At 53.1% G+C, this 14,237-nt stretch overlaps 1 protein-coding gene across 4 annotated transcripts; it reads right to left on the bottom strand.

The window, feature by feature from the left end:
• Nucleotides 1-737: 737 nt before the first annotated feature.
• TOB2 (transducer of ERBB2, 2) lies at nt 738-9,474 on the bottom strand. Of its 4 annotated transcripts, none has more exons than XM_034062944.1 (2): nt 9,150-9,474; nt 738-4,930 (listed from the first exon to the last, which is right to left on the bottom strand). In XM_034062944.1, the coding sequence occupies exon 2, from the start codon at nt 4,842-4,844 to the stop codon at nt 3,822-3,824; it is 1,023 nt and encodes a 340-aa protein (XP_033918835.1). In that variant the 5' UTR covers nt 4,845-4,930; nt 9,150-9,474; the 3' UTR covers nt 738-3,821. The 4 variants fall into 4 exon arrangements, with proteins under 4 accessions (XP_033918835.1, XP_030905871.1, XP_030905873.1 ...); XM_031050011.2 differs by lacking the exon at nt 9,150-9,474 and adding an exon at nt 8,196-8,320; XM_031050013.2 differs by lacking the exon at nt 9,150-9,474 and adding an exon at nt 7,990-8,079.
• Nucleotides 9,475-14,237: the final 4,763 nt, after the last annotated feature.

The following is a 14,237-nucleotide window of genomic DNA, read 5'->3' as shown; positions in this document are numbered from 1 at the left end:
ACATCCAGAGCTGCAAGGGCCCCATGGAGCAGGAGCAGCTGGGTCTCACAGCCATAGGGCACCTGTGGGTTGGGACAGGCACCTTAGCATCCTCCTCCTCAGCACAGAGGGGCCATCTCACCTCCTGTCACCATGGAGAAGTGCCCTCTGCCAGAAATTACAACTAAAGGTAAGCAATGTGGCGAGAAAGAGGAACAAGATCAGACCTGCATCGTCACTGCTTATTCTCCTGTCCAACCTCAAGCACACTGCTACAAGGAGTCACCATATCCACAGTGACAGGCATACACAGCAGGGAGGATATGGCCTGCACTCACCTTCAGGCTTTCTCTGCTTCCTAAGCCTCCCCAGATAACCCCAAACTGTTTTGCAGAGCAGAGAAATGCCACAACCAGCATCCCCTCTGCAGAAACCACTGCTGAGAAAGGCTTCAGCTACCCTGTACAGCGACCAGCTGAACCCCAGCTCAGCCCCGGCCCCCCCTGCTCAAGGAGCTGAATCATGGCAGGACCAGGCACACAGACACTTTATCCTATGCTGCTGCTATTCCTGGCAGCATGAGGTCAGGGAGGCAGCTGCCCTCGAGGTCTTGCACAAGCCTGGCCATCACCAGGCTATTCCTGACCCCCATCACTCACCCTGCCTGTGACAGGACACACCAAGCACCACTCCACTCAGGGGCAGCATGGAGCAGAGGTGCTCCCTGCCTGCCAAGCACACACACCACAAAACAAGCATTTATTATACCATGCTTTTAATACAAACTTAAAAAAATCTGGAACAATAGAAACTGTACAGATTTGATCAACCTTTTTTTGTGGGTTTTTTTTTCCGTTTTGTTGTTTTTAACTAAATCTCTAGACACACCAATGTCCCCTTCCAAAATATTGCACAACATTCTGAATACAAAACTCTGATTGTATTCCTCCTTCTAAAGAAAAGAATAAAAATAAAATAAAGAGAAAAATAAAACCCAAAAGACAGCAACCCCCTGGGTGCCCCCTCGCAGCAGCCCCCTTCGGGGAACAGAACCCCAAAAGCAGAGCACACACAGAAACCCTCTGCTCAGACAGACAGACTTCTGGCCTCTTCCACTCCTTCTCTCCCACAAGGCAACTGTGGATTCACTCCTCGGAGAGGGGCGGGAGGGAGAGGAGGGAGGCTGCAGGAGTGGGGAGAAAGGAATCTTCACCACTTTTTTTTTTTAAAGTTTTTTTTCCTGAAAAAATATTTCTTTTTCTCTCCTCTTTTTAAGAAAAAATCTTGAAAAGAAAAAAATTACAGTTTTTTTTCTTACGTTAGAAATATACATATATTATATATACCTCTGACATTTTACAAATGTAGCAAATTATTCAATACAAACAGACAGCAACAAAAAAAAAAGAACACAAACCCATAAAAAATAAAAGTTAAAAAAAAATTCTCTCTTCTCTTCCTAAGAAACCAGGGAAATTAGTGCAGGTTTTTAAAAAATAAACTCGAAGCTGAACGCCTACATCCAAGACTAGAAAAGACCCAAAAAGGCCGTTAAGTTTCCATCGCTGCCTGACACGGCAGGAACACTTCTGAAGCACGCTTTTTTCCTTTTAAGATACAAAGAGGTTGGTCCCTCCTCTTCTTCCTCCTTCCACTCACTCACACCACTGTGTTTTCAAGCAGGTAGAATACATGTGGCAGGACAAAGCAGCATCAAAGCTTCACACTCATAAGCAGGTGGACAGAGCAGAGGGGGTTATCCCAACCTTTCCCTCCTTCTTTCCTTTCTCCTCCTGTGCTGGAGAGCGCACTGTCCAGATGCGGGGACAGCATAAGGAGGATGGGGTAACAGTGGTGATGTCCATCAGTGGGGGTGAGGTGTGTCAAAAAACACAAGGAAACAAAAGGGAAACCCAACTGCTTGGCCATTCCTCCACAACATGTTCTCGTGTGGAAGCCTGCAGAGGCTGGTTTTGGGGAAGCCACCCTCCCTGTCCACCCACATGTTGGTCATAGCTCCATGGCAAGTGGCCTGCCTGGGAAGAGAGGCAGGGACCATGCCACCCCCAGTACCCAGCAAGGGGCAGGGTGCTGGGAACTGTCCCTGCAGAGCTCTGGGCAGTGGAAGTCTCCCTGGGGCTCACTGGCAGCATGAACTACAAGAGGGCTAGAGCGCCTTTGTCTCAGCTGAGGGAAGGGAGCAGAAGCCCAGGTTCAATCCCACCTCCCCTGAAACAGGGATGTCTTGAAAGAGCACACAGGTTTGACAGATACAGAAGTGGGCCTCAGCGCGTGCTCCAGAGACATCACTGAAAGAAAACCAAACCTCAAGTTTGGGAGGCAGCAAAAAAAAGCAGCTTATTTTTCTTTTAAAGTGAGAACTTCAAAAACTGGAGTCTCATCATCTCCATCTCTCTCCTCTCTGCACACTTCCATACTCCCACAACAGCCTCCCAGGTGGCCTTCTTCCCACCTAGAGAGCCTCCACCCTGCCGGCGAAAGCAGCAGCCCTCCTTCAGCTTCCTGTGAAGGTGGCTATTGGAGTCCCTGACACAGACACAACCTAGCTGTAAAGCCACTGTGGCTCAACTGCAGCACATCACCCTGGGGAAAGCTGCAGGAGCATTCCTGGATCCTGGCCCAGTGGCAGGGAGGCACCATACATTGACCCAGCAGGATGACTGCTCACCTTTGAAGCACCTGGCTCTGCTCTGCTCTAAGTCTGCTGCCATTTGCACCAACGTGATCTGGTTGCAATGATGAATTTAAACTAAGTGTTTCCCCTCCATGCTGGGTCAGCTGCCTCCTTCTCCACTTCTCCAGAGGAGAAGGGGAGGGGATTTGATCAGGTGGGTATCTCACTGAAAGCATAAACCCTTATGCCACCACTCAAGAGAGCAACTTTGACAAGACAGCCCTTCTTCTTCCTCTAAAGTTGTGCTGCCTTGCTAAGGAAAAAGGAAGGAATCCCCTCTTTGAGACAAGATGATGAATTCACAGCAGGGAATGAGAACTCTGACCCAGCCCAGACTGCCTGGCCAGTCCTGGAGAGCACAGCAAGACCCCCTCACTCAGAAGGGGACAGTAACAGCCACTCAGTTCAAGGCTGTCCTCCTGCAGCTGCAGCATGGAGTGCAGGCAAGGAAGGGAGCAGGAAGAAGCCATTTCACAGTAACACTCTGCCCTGCCTGCTACATGCCGGGAGGTGGTCAAGGAGAAGAGTTAGTGCTTCACAGCACACAGAGCAGCTGACGCCAGCCTGGGCTGAGCAACAAACAGCACAATGGTCTACGCCCATGGGCACAGTAGATGCTCTCCCGTCTACACGCAGACCCGTAACAGAACAAGCAAGCTCACCCACCCATTTCTGGTTAGCACGCAACAGGAGCGTGTGTATCTCCACTGACTCATCCTCTCCCCGTCCCTCCTCCAGCCTCCAGCGAGGTGGTACAAGGAAGACATCCCTACACCCAGGTGGAAGGACCCTGTGTCCAGTGCTGGGGGGATGGTGCAGGGAATCAGCAGTATCGCGACCTATGGTTGCACCAGTCCTGGGCTGGGGGAAGGAGAAACATGAACCAAAAAAATCCCAAGGCTCATTTAAGGAGTAAAAAAGTGAGTAGGAAAAAAGCATAGGGACTGAGTTAAAAAACAAGTCAGTGCTTCAGGAGCGTTGCCAGCACAGCACAACAACACTGGGCTCTCTCTTTTCCCAATAAGCTATATTTATAAGATTTGAGTATTTTCTGTATATTTCTAGTTTTCTTTTTCTCTCCCTCTTGTTTGCTTTGTTCTCATTTCTCCCCCCTCCCTCCCTGTCCCAAAATACTCTTTCCTTGTGTTCAGTTGGCCAAGACAACAGGCTGGAATGACTGGCTGGGATACTGCATGGCATTCAGGTTGTAGCTGAGTCCTTCCACAAAGGGAGACTTCTCCAAGAAGAGGCTGCTGGTGCTGCCACCGAAGACCTGAGCCATATCAAAGGTGCCACCCGTGCCAGTGTTGAACTGCGATGCCGGCGGGATGCTGCTGGCCTGGCTTTCACCGGCAGCGCCATCGAAGAAGAGGCTGCTGGCTGCCGGTGACCCACCGCTGTACACAAACTCCTTGGCGTTGGGGGAGAGCTGTGACTGTGGGGCTTGGCTCCCGGCGCTGCTGACGAAGTTCAGAGAGTGCATAGACAGGGAGAGGCCCTTGTGCTTCAGCAGGTTGGTGGTGGGAGACCTGACCATCCTCGGCTGCTGCCCAGTGCCTGCTCCGCCAGCCCCTCCTCCAGCTCCTCCACCCTTCTTCATCTTGGTGGAGCCAAACTTTGTGGCAGCAAAGGTGGCAGTGGTGAAAGTGATGGGCTGGGCAGAGCGAGGGATGAAGGTGGGGCTGGGTGACTGGCCAAAGGAGGGGGACGGAGAGTTGGACAGAGAGTTGTCCTGGCTGCCGATGGGGACAAATACCTGGGCATCGGGGTTGAAGCTGCTCTTGATTTCCTTGTCCAGCTCCACGGCACTGCAGCCCTCACTGTCATCCAGGTAGAGGACCTTAACAGAGCCCTTCTCACCTATCTGGTAGGAAACTTCAAAAGGATCGATCCAGACGCTCAGGTCTTCTGGCACGTTGGCACGTACATCCTCCACAGCCAACCCGCTCCGCTTGGCTGCCAGCTCCACCACCGGATCCACTGTCTCCCCGATGTGAATGCAGCGATAGCCAGACCCCTTCAGAGGCTTCTCTGGGTACCAGTGACCCTCATATTTCTTCTTCAGCAGGCGCTCTAGCTCCTCACCAAACAGGTCTGCCCGCCTCCGAGGAAGCTTGTTGTACAGGTATGAGATGATGAAGTTAAGAGCAACTTTGATCTCCAGATGCATACTCCCTTCGCAGCAAGCAAGTCAGGGCAGTGTATTAAAAGAGACAAAATGACACACACATAGACAAGATGTGGCTCCAAACAGACCTAGGGAAAGAAAGAAAAGGACAGATGAAGATGGGAGAAGACAGCAACTTGTCACCTGTCGAGATGAACAGCTGCACTTTGTCATTAACAAAAGCAGAATAAGCAGTTCACATACACACTGAAGAGCAGTGATGCTCTCCAGGAGATTCACCCCAAATCTACTGGCCCTCCAAACAGAGAGATGCTGCTAGGGAGGAGTCTCCCTGCTCCTCTAGAGGAGAAATAAGGGTGTAGCTACACAGGTACGTCATACTCACCTCACTGCCACATCCCACTGCTGAAACCCAGCAGGCCAACTGCCTGCCCTGGCAGAGCTATTTCGGCCCATCTAACACACCTCTCCCTGCCCTGGCACCCAGGTGCTTCTAGCACGGCTCCCCTGCACCAGCCTCTCCGGAACACAAGCACACCACCCCAGCAGCCTTGTGACTTGCTCAGTGGTTTGTGCTGAGACCCCCACTTGCGGTCAGGGCAGCAGAACCAGCCTCTCCTCCTGGAGGCCGTGTGGTCATGCTGGGTGCTGGCACAGAAAGGATGAGAAGGAGCGAGGGAGGGTGCTGAGGCACCAGCTGCCAGCCCATGTTTACTATCCCCTTGACTGGCAGGCACAGATCTTATGAAGCGTACCCAGTGGAGGCTGTCTGCCTAGATACAAGCCTAAAAATCACAATTTAATCCAGTTGGGGGGGGGGGGGGGAGTGGGACAGGAAACGTGCATGGGGTCACAAAACATGCATACAAACAGCCTGACAGAGTTCACATCGCTTATCCCTGCGCAGAGGGAAGCTAAGCTCTGCCAGGATCAGGTACCTACTTAATAAAAATTGAAACTGCTTGCCAAAGACTGAAGTAATCCTCCTTCCCTCCCAGTGAGGAAGTCTCTAAAATGGAGAAAGCCCACAAAAGCCCAGTGCAAAACCACAACGCTCAACTCTCCCATTATACACAGATTTGCAAACAATGTCTGCCTGGGTACAAAATAAAAGCCCTGGGTAGGTCAGCACCATACGCTGTCATCCATCCCAAGAAAACAAATCCCACAGATATTTTAAGAGGAAGCACACTTCCAGCAGCTTCCACGCCTCTCCAGAGGGAAGCAGAATATCCAGTTTTTAATTGGCAGCTTAGTCAGAGGCTGCTGTGTCTCTTCAGCTGCCCTCACCTTGCTCAGACAGACACGTCGTATTCAACCATCTTCCTAAAATGGGCTTTGGGAATGCTATCACAAAGTTCTCAAGCCAATGTTTTACGCCATGTGCCCATTATTAGGGGGTGGGGATGGAGTACAAACATACAGTGTCAGCATTCCCTGGAGAAGCTGGGAATCCCAGCAGCACAACAAGGTATCCACGCTGGCCTAAGTCAGGAATAAGAACAAACTGACCAGACTCGTTTGCTTGGTCTAGTTTAGGGGACAGGAAACATTCAATGGATTTGAAAGCAACCTTCAGGTATTTTGAGGCTTTACTACAAAAAACAAGGGGTGTGGATTCTGTGCTTTTTCTGTACTAGTCCAAGGTCAGAGAGGTTTGGCTTTAGGATGATGGTGACCAGAAACAGATAGTGCACCTTACATCTGCCAGCAAGGTGGTCAGTTCTGGAAGGAATCCCCCCTCTGGGTTTGACTCAGCAACATGAAAAAACAGACAAATGAAGGGATGGAAAAGACAGAAAAAAGTCTTGCCTTTAAAACCTGCTTTAAGGAATTACTGTAGTGTGTCAGCTTTTGGTAGGTCACTGAGACCTGATCACGTTCTACTAAGAACAGATGCACACCAAAGAAATAAGCAACTGGAGTGTTTCAGAGAACAGCAAGGAGAAGCCATTTTCAGAAGAGTCTCAGCACAGAGACAGAGCCTTTTCCAGAGAAAACAGCACAAAGCAAACCCCCAGCAGAGCACATGTAAATGTTGTAACAAGAGCTTACACAGCCCACACTACCTCCAGAGGGGATTACATGGAGCCTTCTCAACCCTTTGGCTCTGATGCATCCGAGCGAGAGGACACTTTGGAATCTCAGCAAAGTAAGAAGGAAGAGAACAGCCAGTCTGTAAATCTTTTAATCTCATGTGGTAAATTCTAATCCAGATAAAAAAAATCTATTAAGAAATCAGAAATTACAGATTGGGAAAGGAGCAAAGGCCAAAATCTACTACCACCCTATTTGTAACACGAACACCTCAATATACTCTGAGGCATTCATGTTGCCCACATCCTCATCAATGCTCTTCAGAAGACAGAAAGGAGACACAAGTATAAATCACTGCCTCCCTTTTCTCTTCTCTTTAAGAGGTACTCCCCCTTCCTAAAAGGGGAATACTTTGTACTTTGACTATGAAAAACATGAGTTGATTAGCCTAATAATACCAACAGCTGCCAAGGTAGCTGCATACAGCTGATACTCGCAGCAGAAGGCTTGAAGATTTAGAGATTCCACTGACTCTTCAGGTTGCTGACAGTCAGATGTGCTCCACCAGGCCCCCCCCCAATGTCTTGCTACTGCACTAAAATGTGGTAACATAGCAATAAAATAATTAAAACTAAACGATGGTGCATGGCTCCAAGACATGAAACAACTCAACATCAATTGTAGAAGGTAATATGACAAGTTTCCCATAAGGAGAGGCTTGCCACGCTACCAGCATTGCCAAAGCAAAGGCTGATGGTGCCACGGGCAGAGCACCGAGGTACAGGCAGGGAACAAAGGGCCGTTCCTCTATTCTGCACAGGGAACACGCTCGGAGCCTGTTTTTCAGCACACCGACATGCTGGAGGCCAGAGGCCCGATGACCACTTGCATCAGAGGACAACAAACACGGACACCATGCCCTCTCCTACTCCCTACGCAAACAGCGGGTGACCTTGCGAGTATCCCTCCAAGCTCCCGAGCACGCCTGGCCCTCGGGAACCGGCTCCTACTGCCGCCTCACCCCACCAGCCCTGCTCCAGTGACTGTACAAGGCGGCTGCCACCACAACCTGTGCTCCCACAGCCAGCCGGCCGGAACAAGGGACCCCTTCCCAACGTCGCCGCCAGTGCCCCTCCTCCCCCATACATACGGCAGAGTGGTTCCCCACACTCGAGGCGAGCGGCCCGCAGCCGGCCGAGCCCTGCCCGGCAGAGCGGCCATTGCCGGTGACCCGGCCGGACAGCGCTTATCCCCTTCCTCACCAACGACCCCACCACCGTCACTAATTCCCCCCCCCCCCCTGCGGTGCACGCTGGGACTTGTAGTCCTCGCCCCCCTCCCTGCCCCGCGACCTACTTCTCTCCGGACTACAGCTCCCGTGGCGCCCCGCGGCCAGCCCGGCCCGGCGCTCCGCTCGCAGGGGCAGCACACAAAATTTTCCACGGCACATGCGCGCTGGCGGCCGGCCCCGGAGCTGCCCACGGCGGGGAACACGCCCCCGGCCCGGCACCACGGGGCAGCCGCCCCCTCTTCCCTTTCCCTCCCTCTCGGCAGGGATAGGGATGGGGCTGGGGGGGAGGCGCGTCCCCGCCCCACGGCTGCGGGACAGAGACCGGGAGGCCACAAGCCCAGCGTGTCGTCGTCCCCCCCCCCCCCCCGGTGCATGTCCTCTTCCCCCCGATGGGTCACGAACACGGTCCCCCATAAGAGCCCTTCGACGGAATGGGTAATGCCCTACCCGCCCCGCCTCCTCCGGAGGGCGAGCGCCTGGCCCTACGCACCCGGCGGGGCACCACTGCGGCCTCCGAGGCCGGCGGGACCAGGGGGTGCAGCACAGCCTAGCCCCAGCAGCGCCTTTGTTGTCTCTGGGCTTCCCCCTTACCATCACCCCCAAAAGAGCCCGCGGGGGCTAGATCCGCCATGCGGGAAGGGAGACACCGCGGCGACACTCCGCTTTACCCCGGCAGCCCAGGGTGTCCGCCGCCGCCCTCGGGCCCAGCCTGTCCTTTTCGGTGCTAAGTCGCCCGCCCCGTCCGCTCATCAAACAGAACAAAATGGTGAACTAGGGCATCGCAAAGCGCCGCTGACCCGATGACTTTCACCCCCCCACCCCACCCCTAAAGCCACATTAATCCCCCCAGGGACCAGCAGCCGCACGGTCGCTCCACGCCCGGATAAATTACACCCACCCCCAGTGCCAGGCTCATCGCCCCCTCAGACAGAGCTCACAAAGAAGATAGGGGCTAGGGGAGACCCGTCCAGAGAAGGGGGTGGGGAGAGAGGGAAGGAAGCACAGCCGGCCCCACTTACTTCGTCCTCGGCTCCAGGGCCGGCGGCTGTCGTGGCCGTGGGCGCTGCCGGCGGAGCCCGGGCGGTGTGTGCGGATCTCTGCCCCGTCCCGTCCCCTCCCTCGCCTTCTCCCCAGCGGTACGGTTCCTCCGCGGGGCGGGACCGGGGGCTGCGGTGGGGCCAGCGGTAGTGCGGGATGCCCAGGGTGGGGTGCGGGTGCCGGTGTCGCCGCCTCTCGCCCCTACTGCCGCCGCCCGCCGGCCCGGAGCCACCCGCACCCTAGCCTCAAGTGAGCCAACTCACGGCAAACTTTCACCCTTAGCAACCCCGCGCAGGGATCCGCGCTCCCGCCCAGCGTGATGCGGCGGCGGAGGGCGGGCCGGGACTACTTCCCCCTCCCCTAGTCTCCCGCAGAGCCCTAGGGACTGGATAGGGAAGCGGGGGGATGTGTACCCCTGTTCGCTCAGCGCTGGCGGCACAGGGGGAAGGAAGGGGCAGGGGCTTTACGGGGGATGAGGGTTGACCTCAGGACTTCCCCAAGCGGCCTAGCCTGAGGCCTTGGGGATTGGGCGGACATGGTGAGGTGATGGAGCAGGAGTGGGGAGGGAAGGGACCGGCCGGCGTTCTCCTCGGGTGCTTGGCAGCGAGGTCGGATACACTGATGCGGACAGGCCGCTCGGGTGAGGGGGACCCTGAGGAAGTACGGCTCCCAAAGGGACAAGCTCGCTCGCTAGACAGCTATAGCCAAGAGTTCAAGCACTCCCGCACTGGAACCCCCCAGCTCCGCTAGCGGTGCAGGCAGGCGGTAGAGCGCCAAGGCGAGGAAAACAGGCAACTCCACCTCCTTTCCCCACAGCTGCTCCCTACGGGACCCCCAGCCCCGTGACACGGCGGGAGGGGAGGTGCTGCCGGCCCATCGCCTCAGGAGACAACGGGGCAAGGCGCAGCGGGGGCCGCCCAAGTCACCGCACGGAGGGCAGGCTCAGCCGCCCCCACGGCCCCGCGCTCCCCACCCCTCGGCACACAACCCGCGCACTACTTGTCGCCGCACACCCCTATGCTTCCGCCCTCAGTGAAGGAGGGCCGGCCCGTCCGTAGCGGAGCCGGGGAACCAGCAAGGTACGCGAGCGGCGGCCGTACTAAAAATAACTGCGGCGTGTTAGCAACAGCCTTCCCATTGGCTGGCCGGAGCCGGCTGCGCCTTCGGATTGGTGTACTGGCTCAGCCAGTGAGCCTAAGGGGGTGTGCGCGGGGTAGGCGGTGCCGGGTGCGGCGCGGGGGGTGCCGGGAACTGTAGTCACCGGGGCCTGCACGGTCTCTGTTGTCCCCGTCCCGCACAGTGGGGTGCTCGGGGCTCCGCCGAGCCGCGGCCATCAGAGCCGCTGCGGCTGGTGCACGGTGGACGCTGCGTGCTGCTCTGTGGAAAGACGGCCACGCGGACGATTACTGCCGGGGCTGCCTAGGTCAGGGCGCATGACAACCACCAGCACTTCGCAGCCGAGCCCCGGCCTCCCCGCTGGCAACCGAGGTCACTCACCTGGCTCTTTATTTTAGGGCCCAAGGCCACTTGCAAAGGGCCCTCTGGCTGTCCACGTGAAGTGGCTTTTGATCGGACTGAGGCTCCAAACAAGCTGGAGGAACACCAGGGACCACACTCCCAGGCTCTCCTGCCACACATTTGGCATCGTCCTTGGAGCTGACACAGGCAGACCAAGGATGGAGAGTCAGCCTTGATGACTAGAGAGCTACAACAGTCCCAGGGGCAGCAATGAAGTGTTCTGGTTGTCTTGGTTCTGAAGAATTCCTGAGAAAAATCTTATCATGAGTCCCATTGCAGCTTAGAATTGTATCTTCTCAGTAAGTTACATTTGAGTGTTTAATTTATTGCCCATTTTCAAAAGGGACAAAGATCACAGCTGCTTCCTGAGTTGTTCTGTGACCCTCTGGTTAAGTAATTCTACACAGCAACTGCCTCCTGAGTGCAAAAATACAAAGTTCCTCTCTTGCCCCATTTCCACACAGATCCTCCACATCTTTCCAGGTTTTGTTTGTCCTTTAGTTCTCCTTCCTTCCCTCTCTCAGGAACCATTTAACTCAAGGACTGCTTTTGAAGCCTAGCAACATCATGTATTAAGAATCCCAGACTTGTTTGGGTTGGAAGGGACCTTAAAGCTCACCCAGTTCCAACCCCCTGCCACGGGCAGGGACACCTTCCACCAGACCAGGTTGCTCCAAGCCCCGTCCAGCCTGGCCTTGAACACTGCCAGGGATGAGGCAGCCACAGCTTCTCTGGGCAACCTGTGCCAGGGCCTCACCACCATCACAGGGAAGAACTTCTTATATATCTCAGCTAAGTCTCCCCTCTGTCAGGTTAAAGCCATTCCCTCTTGTCCACTCACTACATGTCCTTCAAGACAAGTCTGTCTCCAAGAAATCTGTTAACACTCTCCTTCCCTGTGCTTTCAGGAGCTGTCTCTGCTTATTTTCCCACTAAGTCAAGAAAAAAAAATCAAAAACTTTTGAAATTCAGGGTTGTTTTTATCTGCAAAAGAAGAGGGAGAAAGAGAAGGAAAAAATTTATGAGAGTTATTAGGAGCAGCCTTGTTTCCATCATCATTCCTAGTTTCAAAAGGAATTTAGTTACAAAAGAACATTATTTTTTGTTCTTAATTCTCCCTTGCTTTGCTGGAAACAAAATTAAGCTGTCAGCCAGAGATGGGGAAATTAAAATGACTGCGCTATTTTTAGCATCATTAAGGGGGAAAAAAAAGGGCAATTACATTTCTAAAATTCAATTGTCGTTTTAATAAGGTGTTACTAAGAGGGTGGTACACATTAGGGCTCTTTAAAATGCTTATGCCTTGACCAGGCTCCTGTCATTACCCGGTACACATGCAGACAGAAGAATTCTGTCACCAGACCAGCTCACGCATTCCTGGCCATTTGGCTGTTAGGTCAAAGCAAAGCTCCTGGATCATGTGTGCTGTGTGGGGACGGGGGGAGGGAGGGAGGGAGGGAGGGAACCACCAGGATGGAGCTCTTTAATGCCCAGGAAGGGCAGTCAGGTTATTGCCGGGTGTAATTAAGTGCTGTCGTACCCTGAATCCTCTTTACAGTCAATTCATGTGACGACCTCAAGGAAATGAAAAATTCTTTCCTGCTATTGAACCAGGCAAACAACATCTCCAGCTGAAGCCTCTAATGAGAAAATAACAGCTCCCATGCAGATGAGGCTACAGGAGGATTTTGTCTGGTTCACAGGCAGACTACAGGCCTTTGCCTACCTTCAGGGTGACACCTGGAGCTCAAGGACTTTGTCAAGACAAGGTCTAGGAGACTGAAAGGTGTGTTACAGAGCTATTTGTTGAGCTCAGGTGTAGCTGCGTCTGATAGGTGTCCTGAAGGGGTGTCTAACAGGGAACATCTACGTTTCAGAATACAGTGATGCTCTGTTAGTATTGGTAACAGAGAGGCCAATTACTTAATAGGCCAAGAGGTTTCATGTCATCGTTCCCCCAGTGTAAACATGTAAAATAAAGGGATTTTTTTACTTACTACACAGCAAACTTTTGATTAAAAAAAAAAGAAGCCATTAACCTTACCTAGAAAAGTTAACAGCAGGAAGACACCTTTAGCTCCATGCAGTTAGGATCAACAAGCAGCACCATGGGTGTTCAGCTGCCGCAGGGACACAAGCCCTGTGTCCCTCCCACCCTCCCCTGCCCATGCCAGCCAGAGAGCCCCTGAATTGAGTGGCTTAGGACTCCAAGGACTGATGTAGCCTTCCCAGAGCTTGGCAGGCACACAGTAGCAGGACACCTCATCTCATTTCCAAACCCTGCAAGGAAGCTTGCCCTTTAAGCATGTGCTCTGGTCGCCAGTACTGCCAGGAAATCTCCTTCTACTGGACAAGTACTTTAAAATCTGTTAAAGTAAAAAAATACCACACTTTTCTAGGGGCCCTGCCTGGGTTTTATTTGCTGGTGAACAGAAACCATTACCATGCAAGCAAAGCTGAGTTCTTCTGTGTTACCCAACTGTATCCATTACCCTTGTCTGAATTAGCAGCTTCAGGGCAATGTCCCGTCCATGCTCTTGAAAGTACCAGAAAGGCAGCGGCACTGACCTGATCCAGCCCCAGGAGCATTTGGCGTTCTCCCCAGAGCTGTCTGAGCAAACAAGGCAAAGGGGAAAAAGCCTATCCCTCCCTTTCTCCACCTGCCCAGTGACTCAGAACAACCAGAAATGGCAGCTTAACTCTCACGGCTGCCAGAATGCAGCCCGAAATACTCAGCAGCCAGAGCGAGGGCACCTGAAGTGCCAAGAAAGTAAGTACAGCTCAGCCATTTTGGGCGCGGGAAAGGGATGGGGACACTTGTATCTCTATAGCAACCCCTGCCAGGCTGATCCTGCTGAATGATCGGGAACAAGGGCTGCTCTAAAATTGGATCTTCTAGGGGTCCCTGCCCCACGGACAATAATTCCGAGACAAAAGAAATAATTCAACCTTCTTCTCTATTTTCACTGAACAACTTTTGTTACCTTAGAAACTTCAGGGAAAGAAAAAGCTATGTAAAAACTGCATTCTTAGAGTGATAAGTTGGGTGGCCTGAGTGAGAGCAAGTGATAAACTCTGGTTGAAGTGATAATGTTCCAGGTACAAAAAAAATCTGCACATCATGTCTTGCTTTTAAAGAAATACAGAATTTAACATAGCTGATAATGGCCCCGACATGGACGCCCCAGCCAGGAGCAAGAGGCAGCTGCTTAGTTGGGTTGAACTGCTTTGAGAGAGAGGGTTTTCTGGAACCAAAGAACCAGTTTGCTCTGAACATCTTGGCAAATGGCATCCATGTTGGTAAAAATTAACCAGAGGTTGTGTAAGGGAACCATGGTGCAGGGAAGAGGACACAGAGATACTCTCAGTACTGCAAAAACCTTTGAAGGGAAACCTGAGAGAATTAATAGCTGGGGCAGAGGGCACAGGGAGGAGCAGCTGTGACAGCTGTAGGACCAATCATAGCTAGAGCTAACTGCAACAAGAAGAAATGACTTTTAAAGGAAGGATGATCACAACCTATCTCCTTGTTTTCACTCCTACCCAAAACA

The sequence above is a fragment of the Melopsittacus undulatus genome, chromosome 5 (assembly GCF_012275295.1).
Source record: "Melopsittacus undulatus isolate bMelUnd1 chromosome 5, bMelUnd1.mat.Z, whole genome shotgun sequence".
NCBI classification, from domain to species: Eukaryota; Metazoa; Chordata; class Aves; order Psittaciformes; family Psittaculidae; genus Melopsittacus; species Melopsittacus undulatus.
This window is presented reverse-complemented; position numbering and strand designations above follow the sequence as displayed.